The 17,885-nt window shown below is 43.3% G+C and overlaps 1 protein-coding gene across 1 annotated transcript in view; it reads left to right on the top strand.

Annotated features, from left to right (window-relative positions):
• Positions 1–17,885, top strand: part of clasp1a (cytoplasmic linker associated protein 1a) — a 101,797-nt gene that overhangs the window by 58,021 nt on the left and 25,891 nt on the right. Inside the window, exons 9-21 of the mRNA XM_078286067.1 lie at positions 2,689–2,826; positions 3,360–3,433; positions 3,882–3,974; positions 4,219–4,364; positions 5,827–5,962; positions 6,792–6,862; positions 7,461–7,520; positions 8,195–8,272; positions 8,645–8,812; positions 9,844–9,890; positions 10,277–10,447; positions 15,048–15,155; positions 17,265–17,432. Of these exons, the coding sequence (XP_078142193.1) occupies positions 2,689–2,826; positions 3,360–3,433; positions 3,882–3,974; positions 4,219–4,364; positions 5,827–5,962; positions 6,792–6,862; positions 7,461–7,520; positions 8,195–8,272; positions 8,645–8,812; positions 9,844–9,890; positions 10,277–10,447; positions 15,048–15,155; positions 17,265–17,432 (1,458 nt within the window). The remainder of the gene's footprint in view (positions 1–2,688; positions 2,827–3,359; positions 3,434–3,881; positions 3,975–4,218; positions 4,365–5,826; positions 5,963–6,791; positions 6,863–7,460; positions 7,521–8,194; positions 8,273–8,644; positions 8,813–9,843; positions 9,891–10,276; positions 10,448–15,047; positions 15,156–17,264; positions 17,433–17,885) is intronic.

Here is a 17,885-nt window from a genome sequence, read left to right as displayed (position 1 = left end):
ATGGGCTTAAAACTTCTATTGTGCATGGAAAGATCAATAGCCTAAGCTCAGGGTTCCCAACCTTTGTGACCAATGGTTGAGTCTGAAAACTTCCTGAGACACCCCCACATTTTTAGCACATGGAAAATGTGTGTTTTCATGATGGTGACTATAGTTCAGACAATGTTTCTTTCCTCAGGAAGACAGAAAAATCTAGCTGGTCCTGTAAGATTTCTACTGATAAAGGCTTGTAAAACCACATGACTTCCACAGTGGCTTCTGTACTGCCTGTTGCACTATAGGTAGTTTGAGCCAAGCAATCTGATTGGTCAAAAATGTGTGGACAGCTGTGCTTTCTACGTTGCTATGCCAACTGTTTTGCTAGTTTGCAATCTTTATTGCTTTCTTTTCTTTTTATTTTCATGTATGTGTACTATTTGTTCAGACAGCAAGACTGTGCCTTTCACTCTCCACTGCACCGCATTACTGTTGTACCCATAAAGAATGCCCTCTTGGGTATTTTTGCTATAATAACAATCAGATTTGATAGCAACCATTTTGAGTTTTCCAAGGGATCCCATTTTCATATATGGTACCCTAAATGGGGTCCCTGAGCCGAGGTTGAGAAAGCCTGCGGTCAGACGTTTTTAGACTCCACAGCCTGGCCTTGAGGTTTGCTTTTCTGAGCTTTTCTTCTCGCTCTTGCTAGCTCCTTTTTCAATCAAGGTTACAGCCATAACCAGCAGATATAATTTTCCAGCCTTCTGTTTGAGTCTGAGGCCAAGCAGCAGATGATGTATGTATCGAAAACCATGAAGCGTTCCTATACTTCAGTGGCACAGGCTCCAGTACCTTACCTTTCTCTTCTGAAACATGGTAATAATATCTAACACACAGTAATGATATCAGACTAAGACACAATAATGATATCAGTTTAATACACAGTAATGATATCAGGGTAAGACACAGTAATGATATCAGTCTAATACACAGTAATGATATCAGTCTAATACACAGTAATGATGTCAGTTTAATACACAGTAATGATATCAGTAATATTTTGTTTTTGGTGCTGCTGTTGTTGGTGTTGTATGGGAAATGTTCTCAGTAAACCCATAAAGAGGTGATCTCACAACAATAGGCCCCTCCCTCTTCGGCCATGAGAGTCTCTATGGTCCAACCACATCATGATGGCACTGTGGGACTCACACACACACACACACACATAAACATACACACACGCACGCACACCCGTTTGACAGCTGAACTCGGAGAGAAAGGCTTAAGGGGCGGCTAGTCTGGCACTCTGTCAGAGCACAGCGTGTCACAGAGGCACACACACACACACACACACACACACACACACACACACACACACACACACACACACACACAAGTAAACACACACCCTGTCGACAGAGATGCCTGGCGAAAGAGAGAGAGCGCGTTAGAGAGTGCAACAGAGACATGCTGAGGAAGCTGGTGTGCAAGAGGATCTGCGCTCGTAAGAATGATGCCTTTCATCTCTCCCTCTCTCGTTCGCTCGCTCCCTCTTTTTTCTCCCCTCGCTTGGTTTTCCGCCTCCTTTTGTGTCATTTTCTTTTTTCTTGTCTCTCCCTCTGCCTACGTCTCTTTTATCCGCACCCTCTCTTCCCTCTCTTTCTCCGCCTTTTCCTCTCTCATCCTGTGTTTCCCTTGTATTTTGTCCCTGTCTTTCTGTGTCTGTCCGTGGTAGATGCAGTGTCATGGTGATGATAGCCAGCCCTCGCAGCAGGCAAATGTAGGGAGTTGGTCTGTGTGTGTATGTGGGTGTGTGTGTGTGTGGGTGTGGGTGTGGGTGTGGGTGTGTGTGTGTGTGGATGAGCCTGTTGCTTCTTTGTTGTATTTTTTTCCAGATTGTTGTTCGAGGGTTGTTTGACTAAGGTCTGGTTAATGTTTCATGGCTCCATCGATGAAAGGAAAGTTTTTGCGTGCAGTTAGCAGGCGTAGGCTAAATCCTGAAACAACCGGTCCTGTGTAATTTAGGGTTACCAGTACAATAAGGTATTGTAAATTCACCTCTATGAACACATTTATTATTCTGTATGTATTGTGAATTCGCTTTTATGAATTCTATTGCTCTTCAAGTCCTCAAAAATGGCCGATTATCTATGCTGGGAACATTCCCGTTGTCCCCATGCCTCAGCTGAGGGCAACCAGCCAGGACCGTGGTATCTGCCCGGGGCTAATCCCTCATGTGAACGGTCACGTTGGAGAGGTGACAGGGTGCCATGTATCCGTGCGTGGCTGTCAATCCGGATTAAAGTCGGGTGGACGGGTGGATGGGTGGATGGAGGGGGTCAAACATGCACACAAACTGACAGACCGACTTAGTTGTACTCTTTCTTGAGGGAGGCAGAGGTCGTACAATGCAGAGATGACTCCAGCTGGATTAATGAGAGGAGAATGGTGATGCGTCGCATCCCGGGCCCCAAACCCAACCCCAAAAAATACAGTGTGAAAAACACCGGAGAGGCGTCTGACCCCCGAGAGGAGCGAGGTCTCTCTGGATGATGACTGAATAATGACTTATTGATCCTTACGGGAAATTTTGGCTTATACAGTCATCGAGCCATCAAGTGAATAACATCTACAGCCTGACATGCACTTTTGCCCAGTTTCAACTGACTACAGCCTTCCTAAATTTCTCTTCTTCTTCTTGTGTTTCAGATAAGAACTTTGAGGATGAGGATTCCGTGGACGGAGGCCGGTCCTCCTCCTCCTCGTCCTCCAAAGCGACCTGTGGCAGGAGGACTGTAGCGCCCGCCATCAGGAGACCCAGCTCGGCCACCTCAGCCAAGCCCACAAGTGAGGGAGAGAGGGGGACACCTGTCCTGCAGGTGTTTGCTCCAGCCGTACTCTTGCACACCTGATCCAATTAAGGGCTACATATTTTCATGATACCTTAATTGGATCAGGTGTGCAAGAGCAGAGCTAGAGCAAAAACTTACAGGTGGGCTTTGAGGACTGGGTTGAGAAACACTGATCTAAGCAACTTAACAACGTTCAACAAGCCATAGCTCCCTTTTCCCTGACTGGAATAGATCTAATTTTGCAGAGCTTGTTTTGCAAATGCATAAAATATAATATGAATACTAATGTGGCTGCTACTACTACAGCTATTATTACTATTGCTGTTGCAACTACTCTTTTTACTACTACTAATAATAATAGCAATGATAATAATAATATTTTAGCCATACACTGCATGTGCTGAAGTAGGATCATATTTTCAGAAAAATTAAGAGCCCTGTGTTTTTATGCTACAGAGGTAATTTTCTAGAAATCTTGAGAAATGCCGTTGAATGGCAGTTTCAATATCTTGTTATTTGTTTGTCCAGGTAAAGAAGCAGCTGCAGGTGCTGTGGATGAAGAGGATTTCATCAAAGCCTTTGAGGATGCGCCCTCGGTCCAGGTATGCTGAGGCCAATAACCTGAGACGCTCAGCAGAGAAATGGAGACAATAATATGGCAATACTGCTGGACCAAATGTCCTTGTGTTCTCGATGGCATCATTTTAAAATTTTTATGGTATTTTGGTTTTGGGTTGGTATGCAACAAAGGCTGTGAGCTGGATTTCAACACACAATGTTAGAAGTAGTATATGGCATGTGCTTTAGTATATGTATATGGCATGTGCGTTATAAAAAAAGGAAAAAATATGGTGTGGACGATTACTTGTGTTTGGTCCAGCTCTCCTTTTTGGGTGAACGAGTTTGTTCTGAGTCTAGTCCGCTTTGTAAAACGTCAAACATTACAGTGGCCTGCAATATCATGAAATAATTGATCCTAAGCTGGTATGATAATGTCGGTCCCACGTCCCGTATTATGAAATGTTAGCTCTCCTGTCTCCCCCTATCCAGATCTACTCCAACAGAGAGCTGGAGGACCACCTGAGCAAGATCAGAGAAGTGCTGTCTGATGACAAACATGACTGGGAGCACAGAGTGGTCGCGGTAAGACTGTATACATGCACGCGCACACACACACACACACACTGCATACACACACATACAGACAGACAGTGAGACATATACATGCATGCACATGTCTTTCTGGAGGATAACCTGCACTACTATTACGAACGCACATGATGTGGCATGTTGGTAGAAGTGCAGGATCCAGTGATGAAATAACAATACATGCTGTTGTCTCCTTTTCCCCCCCCTTGTCGTTTCCTCTCTTTCTCTCCACCTCCAGCTGAAGAAGGTCCGTTCGCTCATGTTGGCCGGGGCGGCGGAGTACGAGGGTTTCCCCCAGCAGCTCCGCCTCCTGGAGACGCCCTTAAAGCTGTCAGCTAAAGACCTGCGCTCCCAGGTGGTCCGCGAGGCCTGCATCACGTTAGGGTAAGACCCTCCGACAAGGATGGTGTGCTGTTTTGACAAAACTTCTAAGTGACCTGTTTTTTGGGCACTTGATATTAGCTTTATTCTAGTATATTCACCAGTGTATGAACCTATGAAAATAGAATAAGTTGTACCCAGTAATACTCAGTGTTAGTACTCTAATTATTATTATTACTAATATGTAATATACTACAAAAGTAACAAAACTGTGTAAATACTAAAGCTGCACTTTACTTATCAGCCTAAATCTGCAGTAGAGAAGAGAGTCCCCTCCCCCCTAATTGAGACCCTACAGATTCGCCCTATGTGCCCAAATTAAATTCTGGTGTCAGGTGTGGGCACTTTCCCGCCCACAAAAAGTGATAAATTGAAACTTAGGAACTTAGGCGTCTAAACCGTCTCATTAAAAGAAGGCTGGACTCACCAACATTCGATCTTTTGTCCCTATAAAGCGATTACATTTATTTCTGGATGCTGAAATTGACATTTTTCAGCTACCTCTCACTGCCATTTGGTGCTGCCAAAGTGCAAAGTGCCGCTTTAAGTGTAGAAACGTAATTAGTTTTCCTTACATTGTGGTTTTAAACCCACAACCCCAACCCACAGTACTATTGTGCACTTACAATACTTTTCTATAGGTGAATACGCAGCTTAATACACTGGAATAAGGCTATTGTAAAGTGACAGGTGAGGTAGGAGGCAGTGATTGGGTGAGGAGGGTGATGACAACATCTGATGAATCATTCATTCAGTCCAAGGGAATCAGTTAATCAATATGTTATTAGCTTTTTCTTTAGGTAGGGTAGCTCCTTTGTCATTCACAGTATAGCTTCAGCAGCAGAGATGTCAGCTTGATCCTCTAACTAACTATGCCATGCCAAGGAAATAGTCTGCTTAGATATTTTCTTTCTATTTACTTAAGCTAATGAAAATGAGCGCCGCTCGGGTGTGAAACGAGCAGAGAGCTCTCCACCCAGAGACATTAGTTCCATCTGTCATCTGTCTTTAAATACAACCCTGACGGAGTGGAACAGAGCAGAGACATGCAGAAAGAGCAGTAGGCTGATGGATAGATAGGAGCTAGATGGACGTCATTCTCCCTGATGAAGTCACCACCACACCAGTTGCATTTCTCTGCATCTCGCCTCTCAGTCCATAACAAGTGTTGCCAGGCTGAGATAGTTCGGAGACAGAGTTTTGCCTCTGGATGAAACAAGTTTGTAGACAATCACAGCCCAAAGGGATTGTTATTGATCTTGTTGTGTCAAATGTTCTCTCTCTTTTTTGTTTCTTCCCCCCTCTCTCCTTGCTTCCTTTCTCCCCTCTCTCTTTCTCTCTCTGTCTGTCTGTCTCTCTCTCTTTTGAAGAGTGGGTTATCACCGGGTTAGGGTTAGTTTCTGGACAGAATCTGTACTTGTTCTCCCTTTAACAAATTGTCCTTCCCTCTTTCTCCCTCTCTCAGACATTTGTCAGCGTTGCTGGGTAACAAGTTTGACCACGGAGCGGAGAGCATCATGCCCACGCTGCTCAACCTGGTGCCCAACAGCGCCAAAGTCATGGCCACGTCCGGGGTGGCCACTATCCGCCTCATCCTCAGGGTGAGGACTGTACAGATGCAGATGGGAGGAGTCATGTGGTAGCCGGGGTTATCTAGAAGTATTTTTATTCATTAGGGTTTCACTAATGATCAAAATACAACTGTGTGACTTCTCCGCTCTCCATAATATATTGTATACTAACATAAACACTAGCAGGCATGGGTTAGGATGCCTGAACAGTGCAAGTCCTTTAGGCAGGCTCAGGCAAACAGAGTTTAAATAGAATTAGGTTAACTCTGAATCAGAATCTAATCATTAAATAAAATAATTGTGCAGGAATTTATATTGGTGACATTTGTACAGACACATATTGACAAAAGCATACCCAAATTGCATTTGGAGGTAACTGTTCGAAAAAGTTGCACTTCAATACCCAGAAATTATGTGCCAAATTATGTTACATGACATCAGTAAACTGCATACAAACTGCATACTGTACATACACGACACCAGAATTTTATTTGGGCAAATAGGACAAATCTATGGAGCCTCAATTAGATTGAATGGGACGCTCACACAAAAGGACAGTGCAAGACATACAATGGACAGTTAGATTACATATCACTCTCCATACTGTATTAAATTTGATATTCTATAGATGTGTGCATCTGAGCAGTGCGGCGTACAGAATAGTTGCGTAACAGGCACACATTTCTGTTTTTAGACAATGAATTTGCATTAAATACCAGTCATACATAACAGCGATTCACAATAACAGCATCAAACCAGAATTATCAAACAGTTCCGACAAGTAATGATAAAATCTTGTTGTTGGACTTGGATGGAGAAGCTGGGAAATATACTCAGTGACTTTGTCTTTCTCTTCCAGCACACACACTACCCACGACTCATCCCCATCATCACCAGTAACTGCACCTCCAAATCAGTAGCGGTCAGACGGTAAGAAAACCTCACTGATGCTTAATGAGACCGATTGTACCGTGTGAACAGTTTCACTCCAAAATGAAAAGATAACATCTGCTCATACAGTTATTTCGGTCCTGAAAGTTTAAAAACTCACTATTGAACATAATTGAAATTGTTAGTTCTTCGAAGACTTTTTCTCGCAATGTCATTTTAGAGGATGAATAGATTTTTAATTTTGTAATCATGAACAGTGAATGTCAGGTACCGATTTGTTTTCCAATATACTGTATATACACACATATATAAATACAGCATTTTGTAGTGAAATCCCACGTCATTTATTAGTGTCAAGAATCAACGCAATCTTTTAAATCATCTCTCAAATCACATTTTTACAGGCAGGCTTTAATAATTTGCTTTTACCTATTTTATTTTTGTTATATTTGACTGTTTTGCTCTTCTGTTTTCCTGTTTTAAAATAATATCTGACATTTAGGATATTTTTGTTTTTCCTATCGTTTGTAAAGCACTTTGTAACTGCTTTGAAAAAATGCTGTACACATAGTTTCCTCTTCTTGTTTATATTCCCTGATATAAGAGTGCTGATGTTTTTATTTTATCCCCTCTCCAGACGCTGTTATGAGTTCTTAGACCTCATGCTACAAGAGTGGCACGCTAATACACTGGAAAGGTAAGCAAAATCTCTGCAGTAGAAAAACTTCAGCTGTTTCTTTCAAAAACAAACTTTGAGCATGTTTGGTTACTTATGTTCTCAAGTACTTGGCAAGAAATCGTGTGTGTGTGTGCGTGTGTGTAACCATGTAAATTAGTTAGTGGATGCACTTTTTGGGTGCATCGTTATGTGTAATGGAGGTGATGGAGGGCATACTGAGTGGATGGGGTGCTCCCTCTTCTCCCTCCTCTCACACGGTGGCATTTGAGTTAGCTAAGCGTTGGCTGGGTGCGCCACTGATGAGGCCGGTTAAATTGATGAGCCCTGGGAGAGCCGTCATCATCAAGACCCCCGGCGACGAGGCGGCTTCCCGTCTCCGTAACCATGACAACTTCAGCAGAGAGTTTAAAAAGCACTCAAAAATCCTGGCGGGTGGCCACATTTCCTGTGGATCGGCAGAGGGATAAAATAGGAAGAGATAGAAAGAGAGTTGTTTTAGTCTTCGCCGTGTCCGTGACGTTTGAGACCTTAGTGCAGCGAAGCTATCTGTCCATACTTCCTGGTTTCAGCTGAAATCTTGACGTGTCACCAGGAAGTGTCAGGTTAACATTCTGTGTCCTCCTGCTGGGTGCGTTTGGTTTCCATCTCCTTCAAGCTGCTTCTCCCCTCATCATGTTCCCTTACTATCCCAGGCACGTGGCTGTTCTGACCGAGACCATCAAGAAAGGCATCCATGACGCCGACTCCGAGGCCAGATCCATCGCTAGAAAGTAAGTGACATTTAAAGGATTTTCAAGTTTTTGTTTCCTGGATAATCATCTGCTCTCCATCTTGACGATAGTGTAGGGCAGAGATTACAGAATTATTTCTTAATGCCAGGAGACATGGAGCGATTATCAGCTTTATTTTCTGAAGGATTCAATCCATTGCATTATCCAATGCTGCTCACCTGACTTTTTTTTATGTCACTTAAGTTATGCAAATTTAGAACAAGAGCACATTGTGTGTTTTACTCTAGGTTTTGTTGGTGTACCCTAATTGACAGAATTTTAATGGGATATCAACTTTGATGCTTAGTTACTGGCTATATTTTGAATCCGTCTTTGTCTCACCTTCTCCTTTTCTCTTGCCCTCACCCATAGGTGCTATTGGGGTTTCCATGGCCACTATAGCCGGGAGGCGGAGCATCTGTTCCAGGCGCTGGAGTCCACCTATCAGAAGGCCCTCCAGTCTCACCTGAAGAGTTCTGACAGCATCGTGTCTCTCCCTCAGTCCGACCGCTCCTCGTCTTCCTCCCAGGAGAGCCTCAAGTAAGAAGCATGATGCCTTTCTGGTGTTGTCTCAGTTCCCTCCTTCTACCCTCCCCCTTCCCTCTTTTATTTTCTCCATCCTTCTTCACTTCTTTCCTTCCTTCCTTCCTTCCTGCTTTACTTTATCCTTCCTTTCCACCTCCCTCCTTCTCACCTTTCCTCTCTCCCACCTACCCCTTCTCCTCTCCATCCATCTGTCTTTTCCTCCATGCTAGAGGCTTTTGCACATCTATTTGTTGTAATTGATTGGAGGAAGCCACTAATGCATCTTCCTTATTGAATGTGATTGTAAAAACATTGGTAATTATTGTCAGATGGGCAGCATGCTGTTGGGCGTGCTCACACACAGCCACATGCACACACTCTTCACACACAGCCACATGCACACACACTTCACACACAGCCACATGCACACACACTCTTGGATCGATGGCCTTCATTTATCCAGTTTACAGATCCCCCATGGAGCGTGTTGGCTAATGACCTCATACCCAATCCATCAGGATTGCATCTGTTGTGTGTGTGTGTGTGTGTGTGTGTGTGTGTGTGTGTGTGTGTGTGTGTGTGTGCGTGTGTATGTGTATGTGTATGTGTGTGTGTGTGTGTGTGTGTATGTGTATGTGTGTGTGTGTGTGTTTTAGAGGGTGAGCTCATCCTTCATTTAGGAAGATTATTTTCCTTTCTGGTTGGAAGCTGAGGTTTCCATTCTGATGTCCATTGACCAGAGAATTGGACCCCTAACCCTAGCAATGCCTGTGCTATACCCTACCAATTTATCTGTATAGGACCATGCATAGGCCATTTGTATTGACATTTTTATCCAAATTGCCTTGTAATACCATGATTGCATACATTTCAGCAGCTAACAAAAAGTGTCAATTTAATTTATGTTGATGTGGTGCTTTCAATGCTGTTGTTGTTAAAGGACTCAATAGTTGTGAAGTGTATTGTGGTGCTCCTTGGCTTAGCATGGGGAGCCAACACAGTATTGATATTCATCTCATTAGCTTTTTCTCTGCCTTTCTCCCCAGCCGGCCACTGTCTGTGAAGAGCGTCATTGGAGGGAGCATAACAAGGAGTAAGCCAATTCCTACTGTGTCCTTGGTTACCGTTTATTCATATCATCGCTATTGGGTGAAAACCTTCTTTCTCCAAAATGTCAACTTTTCAGGATCTAAGGAAAACAGGCTTGCTTTTAGCTTGACCACCATGTATTTTTGAGTTTATTCAGTGGGGTTTGAAAAGGTTTAAAAATCCCAAGGGTCTTAGAACTTTCTCAACCCACAGAGGACCGTGTAATCCTTCAATTCAAGTTGGAGTTACGAGGTTTTCACATGACAACAGTGATATGATACTGTTGATGTTCATCAGCAGTAGCCTCTGGGATATGGCCTGGAATATGGATGGGGGCAAGCAAAAGTAGATAAGTAGTTCCTAATGCACCCTCTCTCTGTGCTGTCCCAGGTAAGCTGGTGAGCACCAGGGTGCCGACCACACCAGGCTCCCTCCAGCGTTCCCGCAGTGACATTGACGTCAACGCCGCCGCCAGCGCCAAGTCCCGCCTCTCCACCGTTCCCGCCTCCTCCCCCTTCAGCTCTGCGGCTGCTCTTCCCCCAGGCTCTTATGCCTCACTAGGTAAGCCATCGATCATCTTCCCCCAAAAAACAGGAAAAAGAAAGTCTGGGTGGCAACTTCACTACACTAGATTAATTGCAAGGTATTTCAGAGAAAGAACACACCCAAAACCTTTCTAGTCATATTGCTAAATATTATATGGATTGAACAAGTTTCACCCAACAGCTATCTGTTTCATCTACTATACTCAATAACCTGCAGCAAAAGAATGCAGATTTTATAAAAACAAAGAATTTAAAAATATAGACACCTTGTTACCACCCCATGCTTTTGGCTCGGCAGGATCACATTTGCCTTTCATGAACCTGAATTTGTGTTCTGCTCTGCTTTCCTCTCCTTTGCTTACGGCATAATGATCAGAGCATGTTTGGTACAGAATATGAGCGAAAAGTTTGAAAGTGCTCGCTTCATCCAAGTTATAGGAGGCGAGATGAAAGACTTCATGAATTAATGAAGCTCCTGTTTTGCTATCCTAGACTCAGAAACAGGGAACTCAGAGAAACCCTCTGAAAAAATAATGTGATGTTGCGTTTGAAGAGATTTACTCCAAAATGAGCCATCATTTGAAAAAAAACAGGGCTTACAAAAGTAGCTGGTTAAATATTAAATCCAAGAATGCAAAGTCAATACTTGTGGAGAAAGTTCTTCCAAGTTGTCTTGGAGAGAACGATCTACTCATGAAAGCAAGCAGAAAGAAGCATCCTTTCAGTTTGAGATCAATAAAGATGCACAGTTGTTCATTTTCCTAGCTGTTTCAACTGGCTCTGTACTACAGATTATAGGGCTTTTTGGACATGAATCGTCGGTCAAGTCGCCATCTGATGCATCCTCGGTTGGCAAGTAAACTGTCCTCCATCCTCGTGTTCTTTTATTTTGGAATTGTGCTTCGGCTGTTAGATATAACGTCAAAAGCATCATGGAGGACACAAGAATGCACAAGAACGCAAATTGAGAAAGAGCTAGTGATAAGCAAAACAATTTTTCACTCAAGTCCTTGTTGGCAATATCTTAACAGATCTACAGATCGGATCATCTATATTTTAGATACTGAATGATAAACTGTCGGATATGTAGCATTTTGGAATGGAGCTCAGTCTTGCTAATTGTGTGTATGGGCTTCAAAATTTTGTAATTCCTACTAGTCCTTAGACCTCTCACTCCATGACTCCCTCTTCCTGTCACGAGTTAACCAAGCATAACCAAGCTCTAAGGCGCATAAAACATGTCATGGCTGCAAGTGGTTATCCTTCAAAATCTCCTGTCTTAATGAAGTATTAAGACATTTTCTTCTGAAGTCACTGGCTTTTATGGACCTGACCGGGCTTATTAATAACGATTGAAGGTGTCGTTAGACTGTTCTGTCAGCAGGAACTGTTTAAATCCTACGTCGACACATTTGACAAATGGCTTCGATGAGGCTGAGTAGGCTTCCAGTTTAAGGAAAAACCCCGACAGTTTTTAAAGATGTTTTCGCTAACATTTAAAGCTAATGAGAAATGATTAAGCCACCACTGCTCCCACTAAATATAAAATTGACTGTAATCTTTTTGCCATGCAGAAATTTCTTTCCCCCTGTGTTTTTCTCCAATGGGTCTCTGTGGTTCACTTATGGCCTTTACTAATGATGAGGCCCCTTGCTTATCCACTCACTCTTTTTCCTGCTTCAATTGCTACTAATGTCTTCCTCTATACCTCTCCTCCCACTCGCTGCTCCACCGCCTTTCTTAAATGCCCAAAAGATGGCACGCCTGGTAAAACCGATGGTAAGATTTTTGCGTGAGCGTGAGTGCGTGCCCGTGTGTATACGTGCAGTTGCACAGTATGCAAGAAAGTGAAGGCGTATGTGTGTGTATGAGTGTGTCTTTTCGTCATCTGTCAGGGGCTACACATTTCTGCAACCTCTCTCCTTGTTTTTGTCTCTTCTCTTCGTCTGTGTCCTCTTTTCCTCTCCTCCCCAAGTGGTCGTCAGCTGTGTGGAACTCTGCATGGACTGTCTGCATGGATTTCTTCCTTTAACTGTAACCCTAACAACTGTACCAACCATCTACTCTCTGTTACCTACACAGCGATCAAGTCCAACATCGCTGTGTCATACTGTAGGGTCGTTTCTTGCTCTCTTTTTCTTTCAGAAGTCGATGTGCCGCTGTAAGGGGGTGGGTGCACTTTACAAGATTTCGTGAACTAGCTTGGTACCAAATTTGCCATCCTAGCCAAGTCTTGGACTGTGCATCCACCCTAAGGCCTTGACTTATGGTGTCTACCATTTAGCTGGCATGGGAGTCAAAGGGACTCCTAAGATCTGTTTTGTGGTATCATGTAAGGTGTCGTCCTACTGAACTTATGTCAACCTCTTGTCTTGTTAGCCAAATGTCTGCATGTGTGTCCAAAATCCTGTCATTCTGAACACGTCTACTGAATTCTCAGCAGGTTTTCATCTGAACACAGGTTTGGTTTTTGCAGTTTCACAAGCAGATTCTTACAGAATCACCTTGTCCTGTGCTTTTACTGAGAACATTTTTTTTTGTGTAGCTAAATGTTTTGTGTAGCTAATTGTAATACCAGTGAGTAGAAGATCAGGCGTAGTGTGGCACAGTTTACCCTGTTAATGAACTGGTTAAACAGTTTTCTTCGCCATTTATCATATTGGTTTCAGGCCCTGCATTTGTAGCTCATATCGCAGTTATAGTGTCCTGTAATTCACTGCACTGCATTGTAATATTACCAAGATAAAGCTGACTTATCAGCACAGTCTCCTTTACTTCCTAGAAAAAGCCTTGTAATAAAGTGTAAAGACAACAGTGGTGAGAGATTGGGAAAGCTAGGTTCATCTCTCCACTCTCCGCTCCTGACCTTACAACCTTGTGTTCTCTGTCATACCAGAGGATCACTTGTGCCCTTTTAGTATCTGTATCTGTGAACAGGTAAGCTTTGCATGCTTTGTGATCCTTGCTGCCTTTGTGCTATCGCGATTGATCTGAATTTGGTGCCAAAGGACAACACTTCCTCTGCAGGTCAAGGAGATCTAGGAAGGAGGGTCTTGGCTTTTATTTTTAGCATCCCATATCATTCTTGTTATCGCTGTCCATGTTTCCCAGGGACTTGGGTAGATATGGGCCCTGTGTTGTCGCAGGTATTCCCAGCCTGTTGCATAATAGGCTAGTCTGGGTGTTCTAGGTAAGATGGCTTTTGGCCCCACCTTATCATCCAATCCACCAATGGAATTGAGGTCACAGCGTTTAGGCCCACATTTTTATCACCGCCCAGGTGTTTGTAAGTGGAGTGTTACTTTATGTGTTTGTGTCTGGACTTGAGTACATGTGTGCATGGTGTATGTGTAAGCTATCGAGAGAAAAATCAAGTGTCTCTTGGTCCAAAATTTATGTTGTGATTCAACAAAGATGCCAATTTTTCCTGTTCTCGACTAGACACAGCCAGTGATATCTGAGATTTCCATTTTTTTCCCCATTCCTTGTATGCCACTGTGACTGCTGGGCATTTACACTCAAGATAGAGGCTTGAATTAAAAAAAAATCCTTAATGAAGGGTTCTTTGGATCATATAGTCAAATTTAATCCAGTGCAAGTTGTGTGGGGTCACGATGATGAAGTTGTTTGTCATGTGTGACAAACAGCTTCAGACCCACTGCATGTTTGTTGGAGCAATACCTTGACATGCTGAGTTTTGGTGTCATATGTCTTCACTACACACTGCTGTCAATGTGGGGGGAAAGTTTCTGCCTATGTTGTGCAGTGACCCTAAAAACTGCCAGTGAGCATTGTTAGCGCTTGTCACTGAAGCTAATGGCCACCTCTAGCCTCAAGCTAGCCTTTTAGCTTGCAGCTAGCAGTACCTGCTGGTTTGAATTAGGAACGCTAACAATGCTGACAAATTGTTGTTTATTAGCTGAAGTTTCAATACATTTTCCCCACAGTGTCTAATGAAGAGAAACATCAGAATGTCAAGGTATTTCTTAAGGTAGCAGGGTCTTTCTCTAGCATAGTGCTGTGCTATAGGCGAATGCAAAGGATAGTCAGTGTTTGTCTATCTGTCTCTTTCCAGACCTGGGTCAAATAGTATTTTCAATGCTTCTCATGGTTTGTTCTAGCCTATCTAGATGCCAAATAAGTGGGGTTTACCACATATTATAATTTAATGACTACCAGAAACATCGGACCATCACAGGAAAGTATTTGAAAGTCAATTTAGTATACTTTTCTGTGATTGACATCTTAGCTGACATGGCAAACCCCACCCATCTCCTACTCCATGCAGGTTGAAACGAACGCTAAGAATTATTTGCAAATACTAATGGACCTGGGTTTGTCTGTTTCCTCCCTCTATGTTTTCAGGGGGCTCTCTCCCCTCATCCAGGTCTCCTTCATCATTCTGTCTCCCCAAACTTTCTCTTTTCCAGCATCTCTGTCCAGGGTTGGGGTTGAACCGCAGTGAGCAATGCAAATGGATTCAACTCACTCCCTGTGTTTCTTTGTCTCTGTATTTGTCTCTCTCTCTCTCTCTCTCTCTCTCTCTCTCTCTCTCTCTCTCTCTCTCTCTCTCTCTCTCTCTCTTCTCTCCCCTCTCTCGTTCCCTCGTTCTCCAGGTCGTGTTCGCACCAGGAGGCAAAGCTCAGGCAGCACGGTGGGCGCCAGCACCACCATGGTGGACAGTAGGGGGCGCAGCCGAGCCAAAGTGGTCTCCCAATCCCAGCGTAAGTACAGATACACACACACACACGCACACGCTCACACACAATAAAGTTGTAGTAAAATCAAGAGTCTCTTCAATCAGCAAGGGGTGACATGGGTGCAATGACATTTCGACAAATTAGTTTCTCAGTACTCATAAACTTGGTACTGTAGAGTCCTTGAATTTAACTTTTCAAAATGTAATTACTGGAATACCTGGAAAATAAGCTTGTTATGTAGGGAAGTGCTTAAAAAGACCTTGAAATAAACAAACAACAACAACAAATAAATAAATAAAATGTTTGCAGTGTTTGTCAAGTCAAAACATAGAAAAGAAGACCAATGTATTCTGAGAAAGATGACTTAAAGCATTGATGGTTGTTAAAAACACAGTAAGGTTGATAGAAATGTTTCTTGCTTTTGTTTGGAGTTTATGAACAGAAAAATAGTGCTGGAAAAAGTAATTGAAAGTCCTTGAATTTGATTTATTATTGTCTGTATGAACCCTGGTGTGCATACCAATCTGTCACTCTCATATTTCAGTATGATCTTTTTGCAGAGATCATACTAGATGTCTTACTGTTTCTTGTATGTGTGTGTGTGTGTGTTTCTCATGCAACCCAGCACTCTGAAGAAACTCCAGCCACTCACAAATCTTGTGTGTTTGTGCGTGCGTGCTTACATGCATGCGTGTGTTGTTTGTGCTTGAGAGTGTGCGCGTGTGTGTGTGTGTGTGTGTTTGTGTATATGCCGATGAGAGCTGTCAGCGTTCGGTACACGACTAACATGTTCGCAGCTGGCCAGAGTGCATGCTGGGTGAAATAAATAAACATAACACTTCCTGTCCCATTTTGACCGTTCTTGATCTCCACCTGTCCTGCCGCTTGCTTCCATCACCCAGGATCCAGATCAGCCAATCCCATCAGTGGTAAGGCCCAGCTTCATCCAATCACAAGCCAGATCGTCCTCATTCCCCAGCGCACAGAGCTTTGCATGCCGTCTCATTCTTTTAGCTTTTTAGCTTCATCTCACGACATAACAGCATGCTTTCATTCATCTCATTCACATTTTTATTTCTGATTACTTTTCCCTCCACAGTTCGAGAAGCTGTTTTGAAGTCGGAAATGTCTTGTTCGCATTCAGCCATTTTGTTGTTTTTGTGAACTTTATTTTCACTGTTGACGTTTGGATGTTCCCACTGATGCCACAGCATATGTCTCCCTACAGCTCCGTTAGTTAGAACCTGGATCCGACTCCCCACCCTGTCTGTGTCCAACATAACGTACTGTATATGTCTGTATCTGTTTGTTCATTCAAAGCTGTAATCCCGTTTTTTCATGTCCTGTGAAATCCCGTTTACCTCCCACTTCTGTGGTGTCAATCTGATGATGTAGTGTCCCCCTTCATTCCCCTTCAAACCCAACTAAACTGCTGAAATCACAGTGACTCAGGTCTATACTGCACACTGAGTTTGATAAAAGTAGAAGAATACACTGCCAGTCAAAGGTTTGGACACACCTGATTGAATGTACTATGTTTTTCATTCTCTTAAAGCCATTTTGATCTAAAGGCTTATGCTTAAATACTTAGACAAATATAAATAGTGAAGTTGATGCCTATGTATGAATTTCTTTCCAAAGCCTTTGCCTTTCCATCAAGGCAAAGGGCGGCTACTTTAAAGAATCTAACATATAAGACAATTTTGATTTTTTTTTTTTTTTTGGAACACTTTTTTGGTTACTGCATAATTCCATTTGTGTTATTTCATAGTTTTGATGTCTTTACTATTATTCTAAAATGTGGAAAATAGTAAAAATAAAGAAAACTGTGGTGTGTCCAAACTTTTGACTGGTAGTGTTACACTATATTATGTTCTATTGCCTAACTTACCAATGCAATGTCCCCAAAACCACGGGTGCTTATAAGGGAATTCAGCTTTGAGATTTGACAGAACCGTCCAAGCATGTCGTTGAAGGTTGTATCACTCCCTGACCCTTATCCCAACCACCCTCTTAGTCTCTGAGCAGTCTCTAACTATGGTTCACGTTTTGTGTGTGTGTGCTCGCGTGTGTGTGTCTACTTCTCTGTCTGTTCCTGTGTGTGTGTGCCTGTGTGTCTCTCTCTCCCCACAGCTGGCAGTCGCTCCAGCTCCCCAGGGAAGCTGCTGGGCCACAGCAGCGGCTACGGCCGGATCCCTCGAGCCACCGCGTCGGCCTCCAGCACGCCGGCCGACAAGCGCAGCAGGATCCCTCGCAGCCAGGGCTGCAGCCGCGAGACCAGCCCCAGCCGAATGGGCCTCGGTAAGGCCAGGCTCCGGGATGCACAGCTCACACAAGTCACTCTCTCTCTCTTAGGTCACAAGTCACTGTGGTTGTGCAGGACTATCGTTAGTATGAGCTTGGAAAAGTTGTTTGCCCCTCAGTTTTGTAAACCTGTGATTACTTGGAAAAAATGCCACTGTAGAGCCATCTTTGTTGAAGTAGCACCTTGACATTATGAGTTTTAATCTGTTACTTTTTCATTTCAGTTGAACCCCTTCCCCCCACACCCCTCCAATGAAAAAACAATATTAAAACCAATTGGTACCACTGGCCACAAGCTTATTAACTAGCTTTCAAGTGCCTAGTAAAGGGGAAAATAAGAAACTGAAATGCAACATGTCACGGTGTTCCTTTAAGCTGCCCATTTCTTATCAAATCCACACAAAAAAATCAAACAGGCCTGTGACAGGACTCAGCAAGGCACGAAACACT

The sequence above is a fragment of the Centroberyx gerrardi genome, chromosome 10 (assembly GCF_048128805.1).
Source record: "Centroberyx gerrardi isolate f3 chromosome 10, fCenGer3.hap1.cur.20231027, whole genome shotgun sequence".
Lineage (NCBI taxonomy): Eukaryota > Metazoa > Chordata > Actinopteri > Beryciformes > Berycidae > Centroberyx > Centroberyx gerrardi.
This window is presented reverse-complemented; position numbering and strand designations above follow the sequence as displayed.